Genomic DNA, 24,313 nt, shown 5'->3' on the forward strand with positions numbered 1-24,313 from the left:
TGTAACAGCTGTAGAAGACAACACTTTCGCCAGACATCCTTATTCAATTGTTACCAAATCATGTGTATGGCTTAACTTGGAACTCTTTACAGGTGGCTGGTTCTGTTGTCTGCCTTAAATGGACAACTTGGGCTTACTTGTCTAAGACTGTACATGCATTACTTTGTTTGGAAACACTTGAGTGACCCTGTCAACTCCCTGTCCCCCAACTATGTCATTGACAAACAATCTTTTTAAAGCATTGTCCACCAGATTATTATATATTTTTCCACTTTTGTATGATGTGCCACGTGCATATCTAATATCTTCCAATTAAATCGAATGTAATGCTCTGGAAAGTATTGCACCCAATCTCGTACTTATTCATATATTCTGTAAGCATGTATTTTCTATACTATGTTAGGGTGCAGAGCTATATTAAAGGCTGTCCAAACGTCAAGAAAGCTGCCCAAATGTCAATAAACATTGCATAAATGTGTGTTCGGTCAACAGCGTCATTCTGTATCTTCTGGATTAACACAACTGGTGCTTGCGAAATCTGTGTTGGTTCCCACAGGAAAGGTCTGCAGTATCCAAATATAATAATCAGCTGTAAGTGCAAAGTAAGTTCCAGAAATTTCTGATGGGTAAGACTGGTTCTGTGCAGCTACCCTATAACTCTTCTTAGCCTGGAACAACCTGTACATCTAATCATGTAGGACACTGTTGTTTTGCCGTTCTGTGAAGGCTTCTCCTTAGATGAACAAGTGGCAGACTCTGCAAGAGAGGCGCTCTGCATCGCGGTGTAGCTTGCTCGCCAGGTTTCGAGAGGGTGCGTTTCTGGATGAGGTATCGAATATATTGCTTCCCCCTACTTATACCTCCCGAGGAGATCACGAATGTAAAATTAGAGAGATTAGAGCGCGCACGGAGGCTTTCAGACAGTCGTTCTTCCCGCGAACCATACGCGACTGGAACAGGAAAGGGAGGTAATGAGTGGCACGTAAAGTGCCCTCCGCCACACACCGTTGGGTGGCTTGCGGAGTATAAATGTAGATGTAGATGAAACATTGTATCTCACTAACTCACTTCTGGCAGAGACAAAAAGAAAAATTATCATGTTGGGATTTTCTATGATCTTGCTAATGCTTTCAGTTGTACAGATTAACACCATACAATTTTACACATCCATGGATAGTTGCATCTTGGTGATGGAAAATGAGGATCACATTGACCTTCTTCTTCTTTTCCAGCACTACAGCTCATGATGAGAATTGGCCTTTTTGATCACCTATGTCATCTAATCCTCTCTTGACTTCACCAGCCTTATGCAGTCTGTACTCCTACCTTTCTCAGATATCTGTCGTCCAGCCATTGCAGTCTCGATCTCCCCACTGAGTGACTATCACCTGACTTTGTAGTTAGCACCTTCTTTGGCTGTCGTACTTCCTGTCTTTGACATTTCTGACCTGTTGTGTTATTGTCCTTGTACTGGACGCATACACAACTGGTTTTATAACTGTTTCGTAAACTTGTGTCTTCAGCTGTCTTGAAATGTTGGAAGATTGCTACATGTTACAGAAGCTATAATAGCACCTGTTACCTGCAGCTATTCTTGCCTTTGTCCCCCCTGTTACTGTATTATCTTCTGTAACCATGTCTCCCAAATACTTGAACCAATTGACTCTCTCAAAGCTTTCGGTCTGCTCAATGTCTCTCCACCTTGTATGCATTCTGTGAGGATTTGTTTTTTTCATACTCGTGACCAAGCCAAGTGTAGCTGCTTTGCATTCAAATACTACAGTTTTCCAGCATAGCATAGCTATGTCATCTGCAAATACCTTATTCTGAGTTGTTCTGTTGCAAATTGTACTGTTTATTTTGCTTCACAGTTTTCACATGACAGCCTCCAGAGCCAAATTCATATTCTTGAGGGGAAAAAACCTTGTTTCACAAAGCGACTAGCACCCAGCGCACGGTAGTCTATCGATTATTCATATGACATTGAAACGCATACCTGTCGGTTTTTGAACACATTCTAAGTTGATTTCTGAATGAATGGTAAGTTGATTTGTGGATGCGTGCATAGTGTACATGATGTCTCTGTCAGGGGACTCCTCGTCGCATATAGAAACAAACTTTCCTACAGGCAAAAGGGGCTATACGAGCTGAGCGGAGTTAAGGCCGAACGGATGAATGGCAACCACTGTCTAATTGTGTGGTCGATTGGGTTTGAAAATGATGAACGTTGTTATAATTACTAGCAAAATCCATAAATTCGGGCTACAGGAGTGGAAATAAACGAATAACAGGTAAGAAAGATTACGTATTACCTTCTCGGTGTATCCAAGAAAATGAAATTTTGACAGTAAATTTTTGACCCGATCACTATACTAGTAGGGGCCAGTTGTATAGCCAACGGCTAGCAGCCGCTTTAAGTTACACTCCTGGAAATGGAAAAAAGAACACAGTGACACCGGTGTGTCAGACCCACCATACTTGCTCCGGACATTGCGAGAGGGCTGTACAAGCAATGATCACACGCACGGCACAGCGGACACACCAGGAACCGCGGTGTTGGCCGTCGAATGGCGCTAGCTGCGCAGCATTTGTGCACCGCCGCCGTCAGTGTCAGCCAGTTTGCCGTGGCATACGGAGCTCCATCGCAGTCTTTAACACTGGTAGCATGCCGCGACAGCGTGGACGTGAACCGTATGTGCAGTTGACGGACTTTGAGCAAGGGCGTATAGTGGGCATGCGGGAGGCCGGGTGGACGTACCGCCGAATTGCTCAACACATGGGGTGTGAGGTCTCCACAGTACATCGATGTTGTCGCCAGTGGTCGGCGGAAGGTGCACGTGCCCGTCGACCTGGGACCGGACCGCAGCGACGCACGGATGCACGCCAAGACCGTAGGATCCTACGCAGTGCCGTAGGGGACCGCACCGCCACTTCCCAGCAAATTAGGGACACTGTTGCTCCTGGGGTATCGGCGAGGACCATTCGCAACCGTCTCCATGAAGCTGGACTACGGTCCCGCACACCGTTAGGCCGTCTTCCGCTCACGCCCCAACATCGTGCAGCCCGCCTCCAGTGGTGTCGCGACAGGCATGAATGGAGGGACGAATGGAGACGTGTCGTCTTCAGCGATGAGTCGCTTCTGCCTTGGTACCAATGATGGTCGTATGCGTGTTTGGCGCCGTGCAGGTGAGCGCCACAATCAGGACTGCATACGACCGAGGCACACAGGGCCAACACCCGGCATCATGGTGTGGGGAGCGATCTCCTACACTGGCCGTACACCACTGGTGATCGTCGAGGGGACACTGAATAGTGCACGGTACATCCAAACTGTCATCGAACCCATCGTTCTACCATTCCTAGACCGGCAAGGGATCTTGCTGTTCCAACAGGACAGTGCACGTCCGCATGTATCTCGTGCCACCCAACGTGCTCTAGAAGGTGTAAGTCAACTACCCTGGCCAGCAAGATCTCCGGATCTGTCCCCCATTGAGCATGTTTGGGACTGGATGAAGCGTCGTCTCACGCGGTCTGCACGTCCAGCACGAACGCTGGTCCAACTGAGGCGCCAGGTGGAAATGGCATGGCAAGCCGTTCCACAGGACTACATCCAGCATCTCTACGATCGTCTCCATGGGAGAATAGCAGCCTGCATTGCTGCGAAAGGTGGATATACACTGTACTAGTGCCGACATTGTGCATGCTCTGTTGCCTGTGTCTATGTGCCTGTGGTTCTGTCAGTGTGATCATGTGATGTATCTGACCCCAGGAATGTGTCAATAAAGTTTCCCCTTCCTGTGACAATGAATTCACGGTGTTCTTATTTCAATTTCCAGGAGTGTATTTTCTGGAAGAAGCACGGAAATCGCGTTGTACGAACATATTGACAACGCCTAACTGGAGAATAATCGTGGGGAACTAAACCGGTGATTCTGGCAGAGTTAGTGAAGTTAACCTGGGAATAAGCTCTGACATTGACATGAATAGTTGCAGAATTAGTGATAACAAGACTGTTTGTTAGAACGAGGAGGGAGAAGAAACGGGAACATCACACAAATTGTGAAACAATGACGATTCCAATTTTGTATAAAAATTTTGTACTACTACTTTTCGTATGAATGAAGTGTGAAACTATTTCCTAACATGAAGCTTTTTGCTTGTAGTAGGCCTAATAGGCATTTGATATTGGTGCTTTGTGAATGCTTTCGTTACAAAAATGACAGTTTGTGCCAAAACTGTCTTGTTCATTTGGTGTGTGTACAATTGTTGCCATATTAGAAAGGCCTGTTTTGTTTTATCTAGCAGACAGTGACAAAATAGACATAATCAGATCGGGAAATCACACCAGTCTTGGGGTCCTATTTGTATTAACAGCTTTTTCAGTATTAGACAACGACATTTCGATTTTTCCTAAGCAAAATGTTTGACGAACTTTGATAAGGTAATAGATTCTTTCGCAGAGAGGAAAGCATGCCGTGTAAAACGGTAGCAAGATTAGAGAGAAAAATTCTGGGAGCTAACGATTTAAGAAATGTGTATGGTTTTGCTTGTCTCATGTCTTTACTGGGTTTATGTAGCCTATATTTAATTTTGTCACACAAAACAGCAAGTTGTTAGCTGATAGGCAATAAAGAGTGCAAATTTTCTGAAGAGTTTTTTTTTCTTTTTTTTAAAAAAGAGGGACAGGACGTCAAACTGGCCAACTGTAAGCAGGAGAGGCACCACAGGACATTTTCATTTCCACTGTCCAGAATATGGTTTGATGGCATCCATTACAAAATATACATGTTTCAATTCCACAGAGCAAAATACAGTGATGTGCGATAGGAGAATGCTGTGTGAGGAGGTGAGGCACTGCACTTCGGCACACTTACGACCAAATAACATGTCTTATATTTCCTCGAACATGTGTGTTTCATGCATTGCACTTCAGAAAGATGTGCGCTACAAAATGAACATATTTTTGGAAATTTGATTTTTTAAAAATTTTTGACGACGTATCTCAAACGCTTGAGGGAGTGGCGGGGTATTGCCACGGTTCGGAAATATCGTAGATCCGGGGCTGATGCGCAGAGCAGTGGGGAAGTGGATAGTCAGCATGTGACCAGTGTTTACATTTAGTGATTTTGGTGTTCCCTCTTCGTTTACTGCTCTCACGTCAAATGAAAAAACAAAACAGATTTCTGTGGCCGGGAGCTATCAACTGAATTAAAATACATTCACATAATTACGAAAGGCTAAAATGTGTTATTAGTTGCCGATTTTATTTTATTTCCAACTTTCTGACAGTCAAGCATTAATTGCCTTGCAGAACAATGATGATATTTTTGTCGGCTTGCTAAAGAAATTTTCTTCTATTAATCTTTTCCGCTGAGGCAGACAATATATTTGAAACGTTTTCAACTTCTAGCACATATGGTATTATGCCATAATAAAGAACCAAACATGAGGTAACACGGTACTGGTACTCCAAGAAAATTTACATCCTGAAAACCACATTGAAAAGTTTAATATCAGGTCGTGTCATACTTCACTGGGAATCAGGACATACGAATGTGCACTTTAAATGTGCACTTTTTAGTATGGGTCACGAAATTCTGATGCTCTTGGAGTATCCTCTGATGTCTTGTTCCTTTTATGGCATGATGTAAGATCTTTTAATGTTTTACACATCCGATCATACGGGCTCCCTACGACATTGTAGCTGCACAAGCGCGGTGATGCCTGTCATCTGGCGCTCTCTAGTGATTGGAGAAACGAACCTATTTCTAACAGGTCGCGGGAAAGTATTCCGAATGGTGGTTTGAAAAGCGTTACCATCAAAGTAAATTTCCTTTTACACAAGTTGAACTATGTCGAGAATGTACGATGAATTTCTTAAATCACAGAGCGTTTGACTGACATTTAAAAATCAGCTCTTTGATGATGAGCCCTTTAGATAAATTTTGAGTCCAGAAGATCAGACATTTATGTTATTAAAACTTTTACTGGCACATTTGTGTGATGTATCTTGAATTGTAATAGGCGCATAAGAGACCAACACCATATGTGAAAGCTTAGGTTCTCTTGCAGTGTTTTAGTCTTATAGACGAATATTATATGTGAAAGCTTTGCGTTTCGCGTAGCGGCACTATGTATTTCAATTTAAACCATTAACTTGTCCTGTTTGTGCGCTCGCGCTACTTAACAGTGACATTGCTATTGGCTGACATCTAAGTTCTGAATACCCGCTGTAAAATCAGCTGGCGAGATCACGTGACATGAGCTATGACTGGCTTTCAAAGGCGTATCACAATCTCGATTTCAATGCTTCGGAAAGTAACATGCAGTGTTTGGTGCAATTCGAATTTATACTTTCGTAATAAGAAAACATGCAGCGTACATGTTGCTGCACATCAAAGATTTTTCCAAAACTTGTTTTTTTCATGTGTTTCGTTTTCTGAAGTGCCGGGAAATTCTACGCCCGTGTATAAACATATACAGTATGTTTTCACCCGGGAGAAAGTGTACTTTTAACCGGGAAATCCGGGAATTTTTTTTTCCTTGTCCGTGTATACACCCTGATCTTAATTTCAGTAGTTCTTAAAAAATATTTTTCCCAGTTTTCTGTGATTTTGGTTTCATTTCCAATCAGCTCTCCTTCTTTATCCCTGCATATCATTGGCCAAGGTTGTCATCTATGTTTTTTCTCTTTTATCTCCTTAAACATTCCTCTAACATCCTTTTCAGTTCTACATTCCTTGATGTTTTTAAGTCTATTTTTCTCAAATTCTCTCTTTCCATTTGCAAATAATTATTGCTTTCCATGTCATCATTGCTTCATAATTTTGTCTGGCAGCCTTTGTACATTTCTGGAGCATCTTGTTCATTGCACTATTTCATTCCTCGGTAGCCTTCTCACACTTGTCATCATACCACTCAACTTCATCTTATTCTGTTTTCCTGTTCCAGCTTGACTTCCACAACCTGCTTCATTGTTCTTTCCACTAGTTCTTTCCACTGCTCTTCAGGACTAGCTTCCTCCTCAGTGACAATCACTCTCATCCATTTCTCTTTCAAATTTTTCTCTTTCCGTTTCCCTGTTAATTGGTGGTGATAGGGTCCACATTATACTTCCTATACTTTTCTATGTGGTTATAGATTTTTGTTGATATCCTCTGCCTGTAGTTGACCATCACTATGTAGAGGTCTGAATCTCCATCAGTGCCTCTCCTTAACTTAACATGCTTAATATCTGAGCCATGCCTTCTTTGAACAAGCACATGATCTCTTTGACTGTGTCCCATTCTGGAGATTTTCATGTCCCTTTATGGGTATTCTTTTGTGGTAATACAGTGCTTGTTTTGGTGAGGTTTATGCTTACAGCCAAATCAACCAGCCTCAGTCCATTGTCATTACACTCCTCATGGACTGTGTACCTTCCCACAGTTGGTATAACCCCCAGGGGGTCCACAACTCTTTTGTGGACACGTGCGTAGCGAGCACGGGACCCCGAGCTAATGTGGCCCTCCTTCCTTTCCGGGCTGCATACCTTCCCTTTCCGCATCCTTCCCCATCCCCCATCTTCGCCCCCCCCCTCACCTCTGGCTCTTTCCTTCCTTTTCTCCCCCTCTGGGGGAATGGTTTGTGCCTACGTCCGGAGACGGACGCTTGTAAATGTACCACATTCTTCGCCTTCCTTACTTGCAAGTCTTCATCCTTCCTTTGTCCTTCTCTTCTCCTTACCTCTTCTCTCTACCCTTTTCTCCGCTGCGGCGTTTGAGACCTCTTCTTTCCTTTCCCTTTCTCTTTCTTCCTCCCTGTGCGTGTCTGAAGGCCGACCCACGCACTTCCATGCGTAGCCGGTGACGGGGTAACGCGTAATTCCCCGCCCCGGGTAGACAGGTAGGACACGTACGTACCCCCTGGTAACGGCCAGGCCCAGGGAGGGGTGATTACCCGAGCTGATACCTTCCGAAAGTGCCGATTGGTCCCTCTGTCCATTTGTCGGGAGGTGTGACCTGAGGTGTGAACAATCACCTAAGGCGGGAGTGCCCTCAGAGAGGGCCCCCACAAGGGAGGAGCGCGCCATCGGAGACGCCGGTAATCATGGGGGATTCTTCCGCAATGGTTTCCTCACCTTCCACTATGTCTGCTCACAAACGTAAGGTCACTGAGTCTCAACCACAGTCAGTTCTTCCATCGTTGCCACAGTTCCTTGTTGTTTCTCGGTCTGATGAAGGTCACGACTTCTCCACGGTCAACCCTTTCATTATTCAGAAAGGTGTCGACGCAATTGCAGGTCCTGTAAAGTCTTGTTCCAGATTACGGAATGGCACCCTGTTGCTAGAAACACACAGTGCCCTCCAGGCACAAAAATTGCTGCGTACCTCACTACTACACACTTTCCCTGTCCGGGTGGAACCGCACCGTACCTTAAATTCCTCGCGTGGAGTCGTTTATACACGCTCCCTCGATGGACTGTCTGACGAAGAAATTCAGCACTACCTGTCAGACCAGGGCGTAACGGCTGTTCACAGGGTTATGAAAAGGGTTGACACGAACATCATTCCAACCCGCACTGTGTTTTTGACATTTGACAAAGTGCAACTCCCATCGAAAATCAAAGCCGGCTATGAGATAATTTCCGTTCGTCCTTACGTCCCAAACCCTACGCGTTGCTATCGGTGCCAGCGCTTCAATCACACCAGCCAGTCCTGTTCTAATCCGGCCAAATGTGTTACGTGTGGCAGGGATGCCCATGAGGGTGCTTTTCCACCTCCATCCCCTCGCTGTATCAACTGTATGGGTGACCACGCTGCATCCTCTAGAGATTGCCAAGTTTTTAAGGACGAAAAGCTCATCCAGGAAATAAGAGTGAAGGAAAAGGTGTCAACCTTTGCTGCTCGAAAATTATTCGCCAGTCGACAGCCCACCGTGCCTCAGACAGGCAAATACAGCACTGTCCTTGCTACTCCTCGGCCAACAAAGGAGGCGGCCACGCAAACTTGCAACCTCACCTTTAGTGCCACGGTCGTCAGATCGGCCAGCGCAAAGATCGCCCGTTCAACTTCACCACTTTCGCCTGCCCACTCTATGGCTCACTCTTCGTCGGGTTCTACTAAATCTCGAGCCCAAAAGTCCGACACCAAGTCTTCGAAGAAAGAGCATACTCGTGAAGAGTTTTTACGTACGGCAACTTCACCACCATCGGTTCCTCCTTCCTCTAAACCTCATACTTCCAAGAAGGCTACAAAGAAACCCAGTTCCTCTCCTTCTCCGCCAAGGCGTGTCCCATCCACAGCGCCACCTGGCGGAAATCGCCCTCGGCCATCTTCTGTGTCGCCGAGGCGCACTGCTGGTGGCCGGTCAACCGGCCGATCGCTGGTGGCAGGAGCTGCTCCTGACCAGCCTATGGATCAGGATCTTCTGCCTTCGGCTGAATGCCATTCCATGCTGTCGGTCGCAAGCTCTGAGCAGTCGTTGAGTTGACAGCACCCTTGGTCACATTCCTCCATTTTCTGTTCACCCTATGTCCATTATCCACTGGAATATCCGCGGCATTCGAGCCAATCGGGATGAATTGTCGATCCTCTTACGATCCTACTCGCCGGTCATCTTCTGTCTTCAGGAAACAAAGCTGCGTCCTAATGACTGCTTTGTTCTCCCTCATTTTCAGTCCGTCCGATATGACCTCCCCTCTGTGGAAGGCACTCCAGCACATGGAGGACTCATGATTCTTCTCCATGATACTCTCCATTATCATCCAATCCCCTTAGACAGTTCCTTCCAAGCTGTCGCCGTCCGTCTTTCCCTTTCTGGATACACGTTCTCTCTTTGTACTGTATACATTCCATCGTCCACACCAATGGCACGAGCTGATCTCCTTCATCTTCTTGGTCAGCTTCCACCCCCCTATTTGCTGGTTGGGGACTTCAATGCTCACCACCCGCTTTGGGGATCTCCACATCCTTGTCCACGTGGCTCCCTATTGCTAGACGTCTTCCACCAAGCGGATCTAGTTTGCCTCAACACTGGGGTCCCCACGTTTTTGTCTGCCTCCACGACAAATTTCTCTCATTTGGACCTTGCGATCGGTACTGTTCCGCTAGCTCGGCGCTTCGAATGGTTCGCCCTTGATGATACACACTCGAGTGACCACTTTCCATGTGTTCTTAGGCTGCAGCCTCAACTGCCATATATGCGCCCGCGACGCTGGAAGTTTGCCCAAGCCGATTGGACACTTTTTTCGTCTCTAGGGACATTCGATGACCGTCGCTTTCCCAGCGTCGACTATGAGGTCACACATATTACCGACGTTATTCTTACCGCTGCGGAACGTTCAATACCACGCACCTCCGAATTGCCCCGGCGCCCCCCAGTTCCTTGGTGGAACGAGGCATGCCGTGACGCAATCCGTGAGCGGCGACGTGCTCTTCGCATTTTCCGTCACCATCCTACTTTGGCAAACTGTATCCGCTATAAGCAACTCCGTGCGCGATGCCGTCGCGTCATCCGCGATAGCAAGAAGGCAAGCTGGCAATTCTTTATTAGCTCATTTAACACCTTCACTCCCTCCTCGGAAGTTTGGAGTCGGCTTCGACGGTTCTCAGGCGCGCCTAGTTTCTCCCCGGTCTCTGGGCTCACTGTCGCGCATGATACCTTAGTGGACCCTGTCGCAATTTCTAACTCATTGGGTCAGCACTTTGCTGAGATTTCGAGCTCTTCAAATTACCCGCCAGCGTTTCTCCCGAAGAAACGTGCAGCGGAAGTGCGACCTCTTGCTTTCTCCTCTCAAAATCGCGAAAGCTACAATACTGTTTTCTCCATGCGGGAACTCCAACATGCCCTCTCTTCTTCTCGCTCCTCCGCCCCTGGTTCGGATGGTATCCATGTCCAAATGTTGCTACATTTATCAACCCATAGTCTGCGTTACCTCCTTCGCCTTTATAATCGAATTTGGACCGACAGTACCTTTCCCAGACGATGGCGGGAAGCTATCGTCGTTCCCATTCCGAAACCTGGAAAGGACAAACATCTCCCCTCTAGCTATCGCCCCATTTCTCTCACGAGTAGTGTCTGTAAGATTTTGGAGCGTATGGTGAATTACCGTTTAGCTTGGTGGCTGGAATCACGCAGTCTTTTAACACCTGCCCAATGCGGATTCCGAAAGCATCGCTCTGCAGTTGACCATCTTGTTGCTCTCTCCACTTATATCATGAACAATTTTCTCCGGAAACGCCAAACGGTAGCAATATTTTTTGATCTGGAGAGAGCATACGATACCTGTTGGAGGACAGGCATCCTCCGCACACTGTTCTCTTGGGGCTTTCGAGGCCGGCTGCCCCTTTTTCTTCGCGAATTTATGGCAGAGCGAACATTTAGGGTGCGGGTGAACACTACTCTCTCCCGTACTTTCTCTCAAGAAAACGGGGTACCCCAGGGCTCCGTGCTGAGTGTTGTACTGTTTGCCATCGCTATAAATCCAATTATGGATTGTCTCCTTCCTGACGTCTCGGGCTCCCTCTTTGTGGACGATTTTGCGATCTACTACAGCTCTCAATGGACCAGCCTTGTTGAACGACGTCTTCAAGGATGTCTCGATCGCCTCCACTCTTGGAGCCTCGAAACCGGCTTCCGTTTTTCTCCCAGTAAGACCGTTTGTATTAATTTTTGGCGACGTAAGGAGTTTCTTCCGCCCTCCTTACATCTAGGTCCTGTCAACCTTCCGTTTTCAGACGTCACTAAATTCTTGGGTCTTATGTTTGACAGAAAACTGTGCTGGTCCTCCCACGTTTCCTATCTTTCGGCTCGCTGTCTGCGAACGCTCAACACCCTCCGTGTCCTGAATGGTACCTCCTGGGGAGCGGACCGAGTGGTCCTTCTCCGCCTCTATCGCGCCTTAGTGCGCTCGAAATTGGACTATGGAAGCATAGTCTACTCCTCTGCTCGGCCGTCTATTCTTCGGCGTCTCGACTCTATCCACCACCGTGGATTGCGTTTAGCGTCTGGAGCTTTTTACACTAGCCCTGTGGAAAGCCTTTATGCCGAGACTGCTGAACCTCCGCTGTCCAATCGGCGAGCGGTCCTTCTGAGCCGTTATGCTAGCCATCTGTCTTCCATGCCTGCTAATCCAGCCCATGACCCTTTTTTCGACGCCTCCTTTGATGTAGGGTATGCAGGCCGCTCCTCCTCCCTACTACCCCCGGGAGTCCGCTTCCGTCAACTGCTCCATTCTCTTTCCTTCCGCTTTCCTAAAACCTTCTTGACAACTTGGGGTACAGCACCGCCTTGGCTGCGTCCCCGGATCTGTCTGCTCCGTGATCTTTGTCAATTTCCCAAGGACGGTACACCTTCACTTGTTTATCGTCGGGCATTTGCTGCTCTATGTGCACAAATGACGGACGCCACATTTATTTACACCGACGGCTCGAAAACATCGTTGGGTGTAGGGAGTGCCTATATTGTTGGCGACGCCCCAAATCACTTTCGGCTTCCCGACCAGTGTTCGGTTTATACTGCGGAGCTTTTCGCTGTTCTCCAGGCTGTCCACTACATCCGCCGCCATCAGCGGATACAGTACGTAATCTGCTCAGATTCTCTCAGCTCTCTCCTCAGTCTCCAAGCTCTTTACCCTGTGCACCCTCTGGTCCACCGGATTCAGGACTGTCTGCGCTTGCTCCACCTGGGGGGCGTCTCGGTGGCGTTCCTCTGGCTCCCGGGACACGCTGGTATCTATGGAAATGAGGCGGCCGATATTGCAGCCAAGGCTGCAGTTTCTCTTCCTCGGCCAGCTATTCAGTCGCTTCCCTTCACCGATCTACGGAGCGGTTTATGTCGCAAAGTTGCTCATTTATGGCATGCGCATTGGTCAACACTTCCCCGCAATAAATTGCGGGAAGTGAAAGCCCTTCCTTGCGCTTGGACCTCTTCCTCCCGAACGCGTCGTCGGGAGGAGGTAATTTTAGCTAGACTCCGGATAGGGCACTGTCTTTTTAGCCATCGACATCTTTTAAGCGGCGATCCTCCCCCACTCTGTCCCCACTGCTCTCAGCTGTGGACGGTACGACACCTTTTAATTGAATGCCCCTATTTTAATCCGTTACGCTCCCGTCTACAGCTATCGCCTGATCTATCGTCGATTTTAGCAGATGACACGCGCTCAGCCGACCGCGTTCTCCAGTTTATTAGTGCTAGTGAAATGACGTCAGTCATTTGAAGCTTTTTTTGGGTACAACCAACCCCTTTCTGTAGTGGAGTTTTAAGCATTCCTTCTGCTTTTAGTTTCTCCGCTTTTATGACTTTGTTCCCATTGCTATTGATTTTCAATTTCGGTTTTTACTGTCTTCAGTCACGGGCTGGGCGCTAATGACCATAGAAGTTTTGCTCCCTAAAACCAAAATAATAAAAAAAAAAAAAAAAAAAAAAAAAAAAAAAAAAAAAAAAAAAAAAAAAAAGTTGGTATAAACACTGCTTCACTTCCCACCTGGGATTTCATATATCCTAGAATCACTTTCACATCCTATTCCACTATCACATCATATGTGCCTTCAAGCCATTCATAAAAGGTTTCTTCAGTCTTGCCATTCACTTGCGCTATTGGGAATGAGCACAAGTCAGTGTGGTACTGAAGGCAGCAGGTGTTTTTAGGCAGGAGCCCCATTGGGTTGGAAAAGGGGCTATACTCTCAAGAAGGAACACCCCCCCCCAACCCAGGGGGAACACACTTTGTAGCTGCCAGACACGGGTGTCCCTACCAGGAAGATTGCTCTTACGACTCTAGCTCAGTGGATCAGTGAAACATGCACACCCCACACCAACATTGAGGTGGTAGTCAGTGGGGAGGGACAAATTATTCTACATGAATGAAAATAAATTTCGAGATTGAAACTTAAATATGGCGGCATACAAGATTCGAATTTGCCATGCTTCATTTCTTAACCTACGTAAATGGTTTACAAGCTTTTTTAGACAGTGGCTTCTTCTTCTGGCAAAAATTTTGAAGAGGAAGCAAAGGGGTTGAGGAAAGGGCCTGGTGAAGTTTAGGGAAAGTTGGGGTTTTCAGTACAGTCGCCTACTAGAACCCGGGTTAGAGGAGACTTCCTGGACGGGATGAGAAGAAAAGGCTGATTGTTGGGATGCCTTTTCTTTTCATCCCATCTCCCTTGAGCCAGGGTTCTGAGTTGTTTCCAAACTCTCCCATTTCCTAAACCTCACCAGTTCTTTTCCTTCAACCCTCTTCCTTCCCCTTCAACCCTTTCACCATGAGGAGGAGCCACTGGCTCAGAATTTAAATACCATTATATGTGTTCTCCTGCCACTGCTTTGTAATTAGATTTTTTAAATTCATCCCATTATGGTATATGTTCAAAATTTGTTTTCATTGATGTACATAAATGGTTTAAATTTGGAGGACTTTGTGGAAAAGTATGGGTTCTACAGATAACAGCAGTGAGGATGATATGTAATGTTGGTAATGAAAGGTGTGGCAAAAGATTCTTCAGGAACATTTGAGGATTTGAAACCAGGTCGTGAGGAGATAATCTAGCAGTGGTTGGCATCACATGAGAAAAAGCTGGTGAAAAATTAAGGAGAGCGAAAAAAAATTATGGCAAGAGCTTCAGAATTCCATTACTTATTTCACACCAGCCACAGGAAGAAGGGAATTGGTTAGAAATATCTTTGGTAAAGGCAGGTTGACATCAATGGCTACTAAATCGAAAGTAGATAGTGTAGGACAGGCAGTAGCTAAATTCATTCATGATTTTAACATTTGATGGCAACGGAAATGCCACATCCTTATGTTGAGAAAGTAAGCTGCAGAGGGAAGCAGGTGGACTTCAGTTCAGAGAACAAGATTAATATATGTGTCTGGACTGCTGCAAAGTATACAACCGCAGAACCCTATTGATGGTAGGCGATGAAAATCTCATTATGCCTCGTAATTCCAGTAACCATTAACTCAGTTATCAAAGAGAGATTTGAAAGGGCATGGCTTTCACTGATCTGCCTGTAACCAGGCTTCTACAATCATTTCCATATTTTTCCTCTCCAAAACATAAATCATACTTTGTTCGTTGTAATAGGTGCACGGGTAGTGATGGCTACATTGTTGTGCGCCCAAGTGAAATGGACCGTAAACAGTAAAGAGGAGAGAATAGAAGCTTTTGAAATACGTTGCTACAGAAGAATGCTTAAAGTTAGGTGGGTAGGTTGAATAACTGATGAAGTGATAATTGAATTGGCTAAAAGGGAAAAAAATGTTTAACTGGACTAAAAGAAGGCATAGGTTTGTAGGCTACATCCGGAGCATCAAGGAATTGTGATTTTGTTGTGTAGGGGAGTGGGAGGGGAAGGGGGTAAACATTATAAAAGGAAACAAAGGTTTGACTACAGGAAGCAGTACAAGTTGTTTTAGAGAGTTACAGGTCCAGGGAGTTAAACAGGGTAGTTTAGCATGGAAAGGTGCATTGAAATAGCCTTCAGACTGATCTCAGCCATTGCATTCTCACAGTATTGGTGTCATGTAACTCATAATTAAAAAAAAATAATTCTCTTAATAATGGAGACCTATTTAGAATAATTAGTTTTTCTTCATAATTTGAGATTCTGTGTCTTACAGTGTGTCTTAGAATGTACCGGTAATCCCAGTTTTTACTGTTGGAGTAAATTTACACAAGTGTTAGGCTTATGTGTTTACTTAGAACAATACTTTATTGCTTCTGAAAGCATGTTAAATGTGTGGACGCAGGCTGCATTACATCAAGAAATGAATGCACTAAGCTAGAATGTTTGTCTGCAAGTGTTTTGGACTGCAAAACATTACAAGTTTAACTTTTTGTTGCCTTCTCAAAGTGCTTATTCAGTTTTTGCTATGTTATGTATGTAGATGAATACAAATTTCAATATTTCATCACACTTATGAAAGCAAATTAGACTGCTGTGAAACAGTTGTAGATCTGTTTAGTGGTTTGTATGCACCACTGCAGTGTAGTGTGTGATCCTCTTTTGTGAATTAGGAAGGTAAGACTAGCCATAAGAGGAAGATGCTACACCAATTTAGATTCTTAAATAAAATTTTCTGGTCTGCACTATCATGTGCATTGGCAAGGTTATGGGAAATGCCAGAACAACTGCATTTTTCCTCTCTTTTTTTAGCTCAGCCAAAGCATCACTTACAAACATGCGTAAATGCGATGTGCATGCAAAGCTCTGCTCAGAAAAGTGGACCAACATTTTATAATACATTGCTTACTAGTAGAGATAAACAGAAGATTGTGTAATGTGTTTGTAAGAAAAGTTGAATTCCATAGTTTATGTTGACATTGCTAAATCATTGACTGGTAATGAAAGTGTATCAAAGATCATAAAGCACAGCGTTGTAGTACTCCACAAGTTATACTGCCATACACCAAGAATTATTGCATATTAAAGATCTGATGATTACCATTACCTCCTAAGGGATGTAGTTTTTCCTGCATTTAAACTTGAAATGACTTGTTTACGTTCGATATGACTCGTGTAACATGGAGCAGAAAGCAATACTTAAATATGAATCTCCATATGCTGTTGCTATCACATCTGTGAGTTATCCTTTGTGTTTTTAAGCTCCTTCGCCTCAAAGGTGTTACTTCATCATATTTTTTGTCGTCTCACAACCATGCCCGCTAAAGTGTCTTCTACATCTACTCTCTGCAAACAATCACGAGGTGGGTGGCAGAGGGTACATTCCATTGTACCAATTATTAGCATTTCTTCCTGTTTCACTCAGGTACGGAACGCAGGAAGAATGAGTGATAGAATGCCCTATGCGTGCAGTAATTATTCTAATCGTATCATCACAATCCCTATGTGAGCGATATATAGGGGATTGTTGTATATTCCTAGAGTCATCATTTAAAGCTGGTTCTTGGGACTTTAACAGATGTTCTCAAGATAGTTTACATCTATCATTGAGAGTCTTCCAATTCGGTTCATTGTCTCTCTCTGTGACACCCTCCCACAGATTAAATAAACCTGTGACAATTTGTGCTGTCCTTCTCTATATACGTTCAATATCCCACATTACTCGTATTTGGTATGGGTCCCACACACTTGAGCAATATTCTAGCAACAGTTACACAAATTATTTGTAAGCAATCTCCTTTATGGGCTGATTGCACTTCCCCAATAAACTGAAATCTGCCACCTGCTTTACCCATGACTCAGCCTATATGATAATTCAGTTTCATATCCCTACAAAATGCTACACCCACATATTTGTACGAGTTGACTGATTCCAACAGTAACTCATTGATATTATAGTAATAGGATACCATGTTTTTTTTAGTTTTGTTAAGTGCACAGTTTTACATTTCTATTCATTTAAAGCAAGTTGCCAATCTTTGCACCATTTTGAAATATTATCAAGATCCCACTGAACGTTTATGGAGCTTCTTTCAGATAGTACTTCATTACAGATCACTGCTTCATCTACAAAAGTCTGAGGCTACTTTTAATATTGTCTGCAAGATTGTTAATACACAGCATGAACAGGAAGGGTCCAAGCACACTTCCCTGGGGCACACATGAAGTTACTTCTATATCTGATGACTCTCCATGCAAGCTAATGTCCTGTGTCCTCTCTACCAAAAAGTCTACAGTTAAGTCGCAAATTTCACTGATGCCCCATACGATCATACTTTCGAAAATGTGTAGGTGTGGTGCTGCATCAAATACTTTTTGGAAACCAAGAAATACTACAACTACCTGACTGCCTTGATACAAAGCTTTAAATATGTCACTGAGAAAAGTACGAATTGGGTTTCACGTGATTGTTTTCAGAATCCATGCTGGTTGCCATTGAGAAGGTCATTCGGTTCAAGATACCTCATTACATTTTAGCTTGGAATAAGTTCCAAGATTCTATAACAGATCAACATCAAGGATATTGAATGGTAGTTTTGTAGATAATGTCGACTATCCTTTTTTTTTTAGACGATTGTGACCTGTGTTTTTTAAGAACTGGGCATGGTTTTTGTTTTTGAAGGATGTGTACGATAAATTATGGTTACAAGACCAGCTAACTCAACCATGCAGTAGTTCATCCACAGATATCTCAGCTCCATTGTGTTTTCAGATAAGCACTTTGTCACATTTTTTTGTGGATGCCAAATAGTTGGTCAGAATATTGTTTTTGATGTTTTGTATTCATCTTTTTAACACAGTGTTCAACTTTTTCTTCTGCGTAGAAAGCAGTAAACCTGTGAGAGACTATTACTGATTTCTTATGTCAGGCACTTATTTAAATACATTTGTAAGCACATGTTACAAAGGCACCTTTTTTTTTTTTTTTTTTTTTTTTTTTGTCAGCTTTAGTCTTCCTGTTATCTAATTAGACACCTGGACACCTCTATTGACACAGCAGTAATGAATTTTTCTTTTCATGCTTCATATGTTTACATGATTGTTTTAATTAAATCTGGTGTTAATATCATTATTTGTAGCCTATAACTGTTCTGGAATATTTACCTAGTTTGTTCCATGAGCACATTGCACACATTTAACCTCTCTAAATTTAACCTGCTGTATCTTGCATTTTTGCTCAAATGCGCTAAGTCTTAACCATTGTATTAATCAAATAACTGAAGAAAAGTGTGAAAATTAAATGTGGCATTTGGAATGCAGGTACTTGGTAGTTGCAGCTATTTGTAAGGAGGGGTACAGTGATACGCAGATTTGACACATCAAACTGTGGTGAACTAGTTGAGACAGGACTGTGACTGTAGTGATGAACTCTCGCCCCTCACACTTGGCATTCCATTTTAACTCGTGTGAGATACGGTCAATCCTTTGAATACACTTGTATGGTGGTGTGTTTTTTACCAGTGGTAATTGCTTTAGTGTTTTCTTCCAGTCCTATCTTCGCAAACAGAAAGTTTGAGGAATTATTTGTAAATAAATCAAGTGCATCATTGTAGGTTGTGTTGTAACAAATTCTTCTTTTGGTATTTGGAGGTAAATATTATTTGCTGATAATTGCCAGTATCATTTAATAGTGTCACTAACAACCATTCACCATAAAATATTCCAGATGGCGAAAGACTTGTGGGAATGCCAGCGAAGCGTCAAGCTGTTACTAATTCTGCAAATACGTTTTATGCAACCAAGAGACTTATTGGAAGAAGGTTCAATGATGCTGAAGTGCAGAAGGACATGTAAGAATTGCGCCACTTCTCTAAAAGTTGAATTTTTCTGTGCATATAATTTACTGTACATTGGATACTATTTGAGTACTACATTTTGTGTAAATAAGCAACACAGGACTTAACCCGTGCTTAGTTAGAACCCGGTTTAGAAGCATACATCACGCAAGTTTACAAAAGTGTTTTCTTTTAACATTGTTTGACAGTGTCTTTCCTTTGTCGAAGTTAATAAACGTTCTGGAAATGGCTGACTCGCATGTTGACAGTGTGGTAACACAATGAGACCTCTAACTTGGAGTAGTAGATCCACACAGTATTTGAGACTGGCTGAATAAGTCCACCTCACGTGGTCTGTATTGCCCCCACCACTCTGAGAATATTGTCAGTCATTTGAGAAAATCGTGAAAATGAACAAAGTGTAAAAATGTTTCTCACATTCAAAAATACTGTTGAATGCTCATACATACACTTAAAGTACTCTCAGCTCCACATATTAAACAGTATTTTCATTTATCCTTGCTCTGCTCTAATGGATTTCCAAAAAGTATACTGACTCATCCATTTCATCATTTATATACCCTGTTCTGGGTGAGAATGTATCCCCACAACAGAATAATGGAACATTCTGAAAACTAAAGAGTATTTTGGAAGTTACTACTTGACAGCCTTCAATGGGAGGCTGGCAGTTTAATATAAGTGTTTAAATAGCTCACATGAGAGAAGAGTCCAGAATGAGCTACTTATGGTCTGCTCTTCATTTGGTTCTCTCCATTACATAGTAGTGAAATGCCTTAAAGATCAAATGGGTTGTCATCATGGGAATAAAATTAATTTCCATCTTGTGCTAAATTGATATGGTCAGAATCATGGTAGCATCTAATGATTTAGTGGAGAATAAAATATGGCTCAAGTCATAAATTGATTTATTACTTTGTGTTAATAAATGCGGCAAACTTACAAAAAATAAAATGAATAAAAAAAATTGTGACTGAAGATATTCAGCCTGAAGGTAAACTGTGATGGACATGGCTACTCCACTTATAGCACTAGTAATGCCTATGTCTTTAAATATATGAACTAAGCTGATGATTAAAAACATTGTTTTGGTGTTTGTTACTTCTTGTGCATAATTGCCACATAGGCAGTCACTTGTCTTGCTTAAGGCTGGGATAACAAGGAACATGCTGCCAACAAGGACCGAATGCAAGTTCTCCAGCTGCAGGCGACAACTTTTAAATCGGCTGCCGGTACTAGTAGCCGACAAATTACATTTGTAAGGCGCACTATTCAAACACTCTGCTAACTGATGCCGTGTTGTGGCACATTGGCATCAACACACACTTATGTGACACTGAGTGCTCTTGTTACAGGAACTAAGTTACAAGGTATAGTGTGAACCAACAAGTAATTTTAATCAAGCAGTAGCATGTGTAGTTCTTGTGAACTCTGTGTTGCTGCAAATGGTTATTGAAAAGTGAGCATTGATGGAACACTTACATTGTATCATTATTAGGTTTAATTTTTTTTGAAAGGGTTGTGGTGACAACTCTGCAGGGTACCCCAGATTTTACGCTAGTTTCAAGGAAAAATCTGTGTTGGAATAACAAGTACATGACTTAGGATAGATTGCTACATACCACATAGGCGGTGTTGGATGGCAAGCAGGCACATTAAAGAGTAAGCTGAGCTAGCAAGCATCCATCACACATTCATACTTACACACATCATTACGGTGAGCACCTGTCCCCCAATGGGGCTCACCACTCTGTGGTGAGTTTGTGTTTGGCTACCATGGGCCCCCAGCTTTTGCAGCACATTTTCCCTTCCGTACTGCATGTCTATCCTCCTATTTTTGTCCCGTCCCTAGGGAGAGGAAATTTGTAGGAACATGTCTGCACTTCCAGTAACCTGACATCAGAACAGTCCCCACACATCTTTTCCCTATCCTTACTCTGTTTTGGCGTTTGATGATTCTCTTTTTCTTCTTCCTCACTGTGCACTCCTCCCAAGCGTCTGTCGTGTAACAGGTGACTAAAGGGTGTGAGAATACCCCATGGTACAGCCACGGCCCAAGGAGAGGTGATTGCCTGAGCTGTTACCTTTCCAAATTGCCAATTGGTCCCTCAGTTAGGAGCTCTGGAGGTGTGACCTGGTGTGAGCCCCCCCTCCCTCTTGAGCTGGGTAGCATTCCCTTCCCCATATCCAATCCTTCCCATCCTAGCTCCCACCCCCCTCTTTCTTCCTAGGTGTTTCCCTTTATGGTCCCACTTGGGATTTGACCTCCCTTTCTGAATTGTTTCCATAGTGTGAGCCATTTGGGGACGAATCCACTCCCTAGTGTGTCTGGTGTGGTCCTCCTCCTCCTCCTCCTCCTCCTCCTCCTCCTCCCCCACGAGTCTTCCCATCCCACATCAATAGGTCATGACCACATGTAGCCAGTCCAGCTGCCTTGTGTATGCATAGGAGTTGTTGCTTGTCATTTTGGGGCATTGTAACTTCCAGCAATAAAGTCCATGGCAGGTAGACCTTGGTGTGGCTGGGTACACCCATGGGGTGAGCCCCTGATAGGAGTGGGTGCTAAGCTTCATGCTTCTGGCCACTCTTCCACAGCTGTCTCTTCTAACAGGAATGGTTATCTGTCTGCTCTTACTGTTGCATCCCCGCCCTTCCCCTCCAGAGCCACCCAAACTGGTGGGGAAGGGCAGCAGACTTTAGTACGTTATAAACTGCTCTGCATGTGGGGACAGCCTTCGTCCCCACATGAGATTTCCTGTTGATTTTTCATCAGGGCACTGATGACCGTGATGTCGAGCACCCCCTCAACCAAAATTATCATCATCCAGGGCCACCCTTTGGGAGGAGGGCCAAGCCTGCTGGCTTGGATCAAAATCCTTTCTCTGTTACTTGGTCTGCACCAGGACAGACGAGAGACATTAACTGCTACCAAGCTGCTCCTTTCTGTAGAAAATTTGGTGAAGTTGACTCACTAAGATGTGACCTGGTTCCCTACTGGTTAAAACATCTGCCAGTCATTCGGCGTCCCTTTGTGCTTTCAAGCGCTTTAGACACGTCATGGTGAGCATCCCTCCTCACCAGGCCCTAAATATGACTCAGGCCATAATCTTCCAAGGGCCACCCTCCTTCAGTCTGACAAAGAACCCGGGACTGGTCTGGCATGGTGCAGCATTCATTTCATCTGGCAAGTCTAGAGAGGTTATTTCGAAGGAGAAGCATGTTGATGCAGGCATTTTTATCCTGTCTTTTGAGGGGATGCCCTTCTGGAAAAAGTTATAAGGCTTCATGTTGTAATAGTTAAGCATGCAGCTTTACTGTATGATTAAATGATGATGGCGTCCTCTTGGGTAAAATATTCCGGAGGTAAAATAGTCCCCCATTCGGATCTCCGGGCGGGGACTACTCAGGAGGATGTCGTTATCAGGAGAAAGAAAACTGGCGTTCTACGGATCGGAGCGTGGAATGTCAGGTCCCTTAATCGGGCAGGTAGGTTAGAAAATTTGAAAAGGGAAATGGATAGGTTACAGTTAGATATAGTGGGAATTAGTGAAGTTGGGTGGCAGGAGGAACAAGACTTCTGGTCAGGTGCCTACAGGGTTATAAACACAAAGTCAAATAGGGGTAATGCAGGAGTAGGTTTAATAATGAATAGGAAAATAGGAATGAGGGTAAGCTACTACAAACAGCACAGTGAACGCATTATTGTGGCCAAGATAGATACGAAGCCCACACCTACTACAGTAGTACAAGTTTATATGCCAACTAGCTCTGCAGATAACGAAGTAATTGAAGAAATGTATGATGAAATAAAAGAAATTATTCAGATAGTGAAGGGAGACGAAAATTTAATAGTCATGGGTGACTGGAATTCGAGTGTAGGAAAAGGGAGAGAAGGAAACGTAGTAGGTGAATATGGATTGGGGCTAAGAAATGAAAGAGGAAGCTGCCTGGTAGAATTTTGCACAGAGCACAACTTAATCATAGCTAACACTTGGTTTAAGAATCATGAAAGAAGGTTGTATACATGGAAGAACCCTGGAGATACTAAAAGGTATCAGATAGATTATGTAATGGTAAGACAGAGATTTAGGAACCAGGTTTTAAATTGTAAGACATTTCCAGGGGCAGATGTGGATTCTGACCACAATCTATTGGTTATGAACTGCAGATTGAAACTGAAGAAACTGCAAAAAGGTGGGAATTTAAGGAGATGGGACCTGGATAAACTGAAAGAACCAGAGGTTGTACAGTGTTTCAGGGAGAGCATAAGGGAACAATTGACAGGAATGGGGGAAAGAAATACAGTAGAAGAAGAATGGGTAGCTCTGAGGGATGAAGTAGTGAAGGCAGCAGAGGATCAAATAGGTAAAAAGATGAGGGCTAGTAGAAATCCTTGGGTAACAGAAGAAATATTGAATTTAATTGATGAAATGAGAAAATATAAAAATGCAGTAAATGAAGCAGGCAAAAGGGAATACAAACGTCTCAAAAATGAGATCGACAGGAAGTGCAAAATGGCTAAGCATGGATGGCTAGAGGACAAATTTGAGGATGTAGAGGCTTATCTTACTAGGGGTAAGATAGATACTGCCTACAGGAAAATTAAAGAGATCTTTGGAGATAAGAGAACCACTTGTATGAACATCAAGAGTTCAGATGGAAACCCAGTTCTAAGCAAAGAAGGGAAAGCAGAAAGGTGGAAGGGGTATATAGAGGGTCTATACAAGGGCGATGTACTTGAGGACAATATTATGGAAATGGAAGAGGATGTAGATGAAGATGAAATGGGAGATACGATACTGCGTGAAGAGTTTGACAGAGCACTGAAAGACCTGAATCGAAACAAGGCCCCCGGAGTAGACAACATTCCATTGGAACTACTGGCGGCCTTGGGAGAGCCAGTCCTGACAAAACTGTACCATCTGGTGAGCAAGATGTATGAAACAGGCGAAATACCCACAGGCTTCAAGAAGAATATAATAATTCCAATCCCAAAGAAAGCAGGTGTTGACAGATGTGAAAATTACCGAACTATCAGTTTAATAAGCCACGGCTGCAAAATACTAACACGAATTCTTTACAGACAAATGGAAAAACTAGTAGTAGCCGACCTCGGGGAAGATCAGTTTGGATTC

General features: G+C 43.9%; 1 protein-coding gene across 1 annotated transcript in view; it reads left to right on the forward strand.

The window, feature by feature from the left end:
* LOC126194673 (heat shock 70 kDa protein cognate 5) overlaps nt 1–24,313 on the forward strand; it is a 96,709-nt gene that overhangs the window by 19,703 nt on the left and 52,693 nt on the right. The window contains exon 4 of the mRNA XM_049932872.1: nt 19,052–19,175. Coding sequence (XP_049788829.1) covers nt 19,052–19,175 — 124 coding nt within the window. The remainder of the gene's footprint in view (nt 1–19,051; nt 19,176–24,313) is intronic.

Source organism: Schistocerca nitens, chromosome 7 (genome assembly GCF_023898315.1).
Source record: "Schistocerca nitens isolate TAMUIC-IGC-003100 chromosome 7, iqSchNite1.1, whole genome shotgun sequence".
Lineage (NCBI taxonomy): Eukaryota > Metazoa > Arthropoda > Insecta > Orthoptera > Acrididae > Schistocerca > Schistocerca nitens.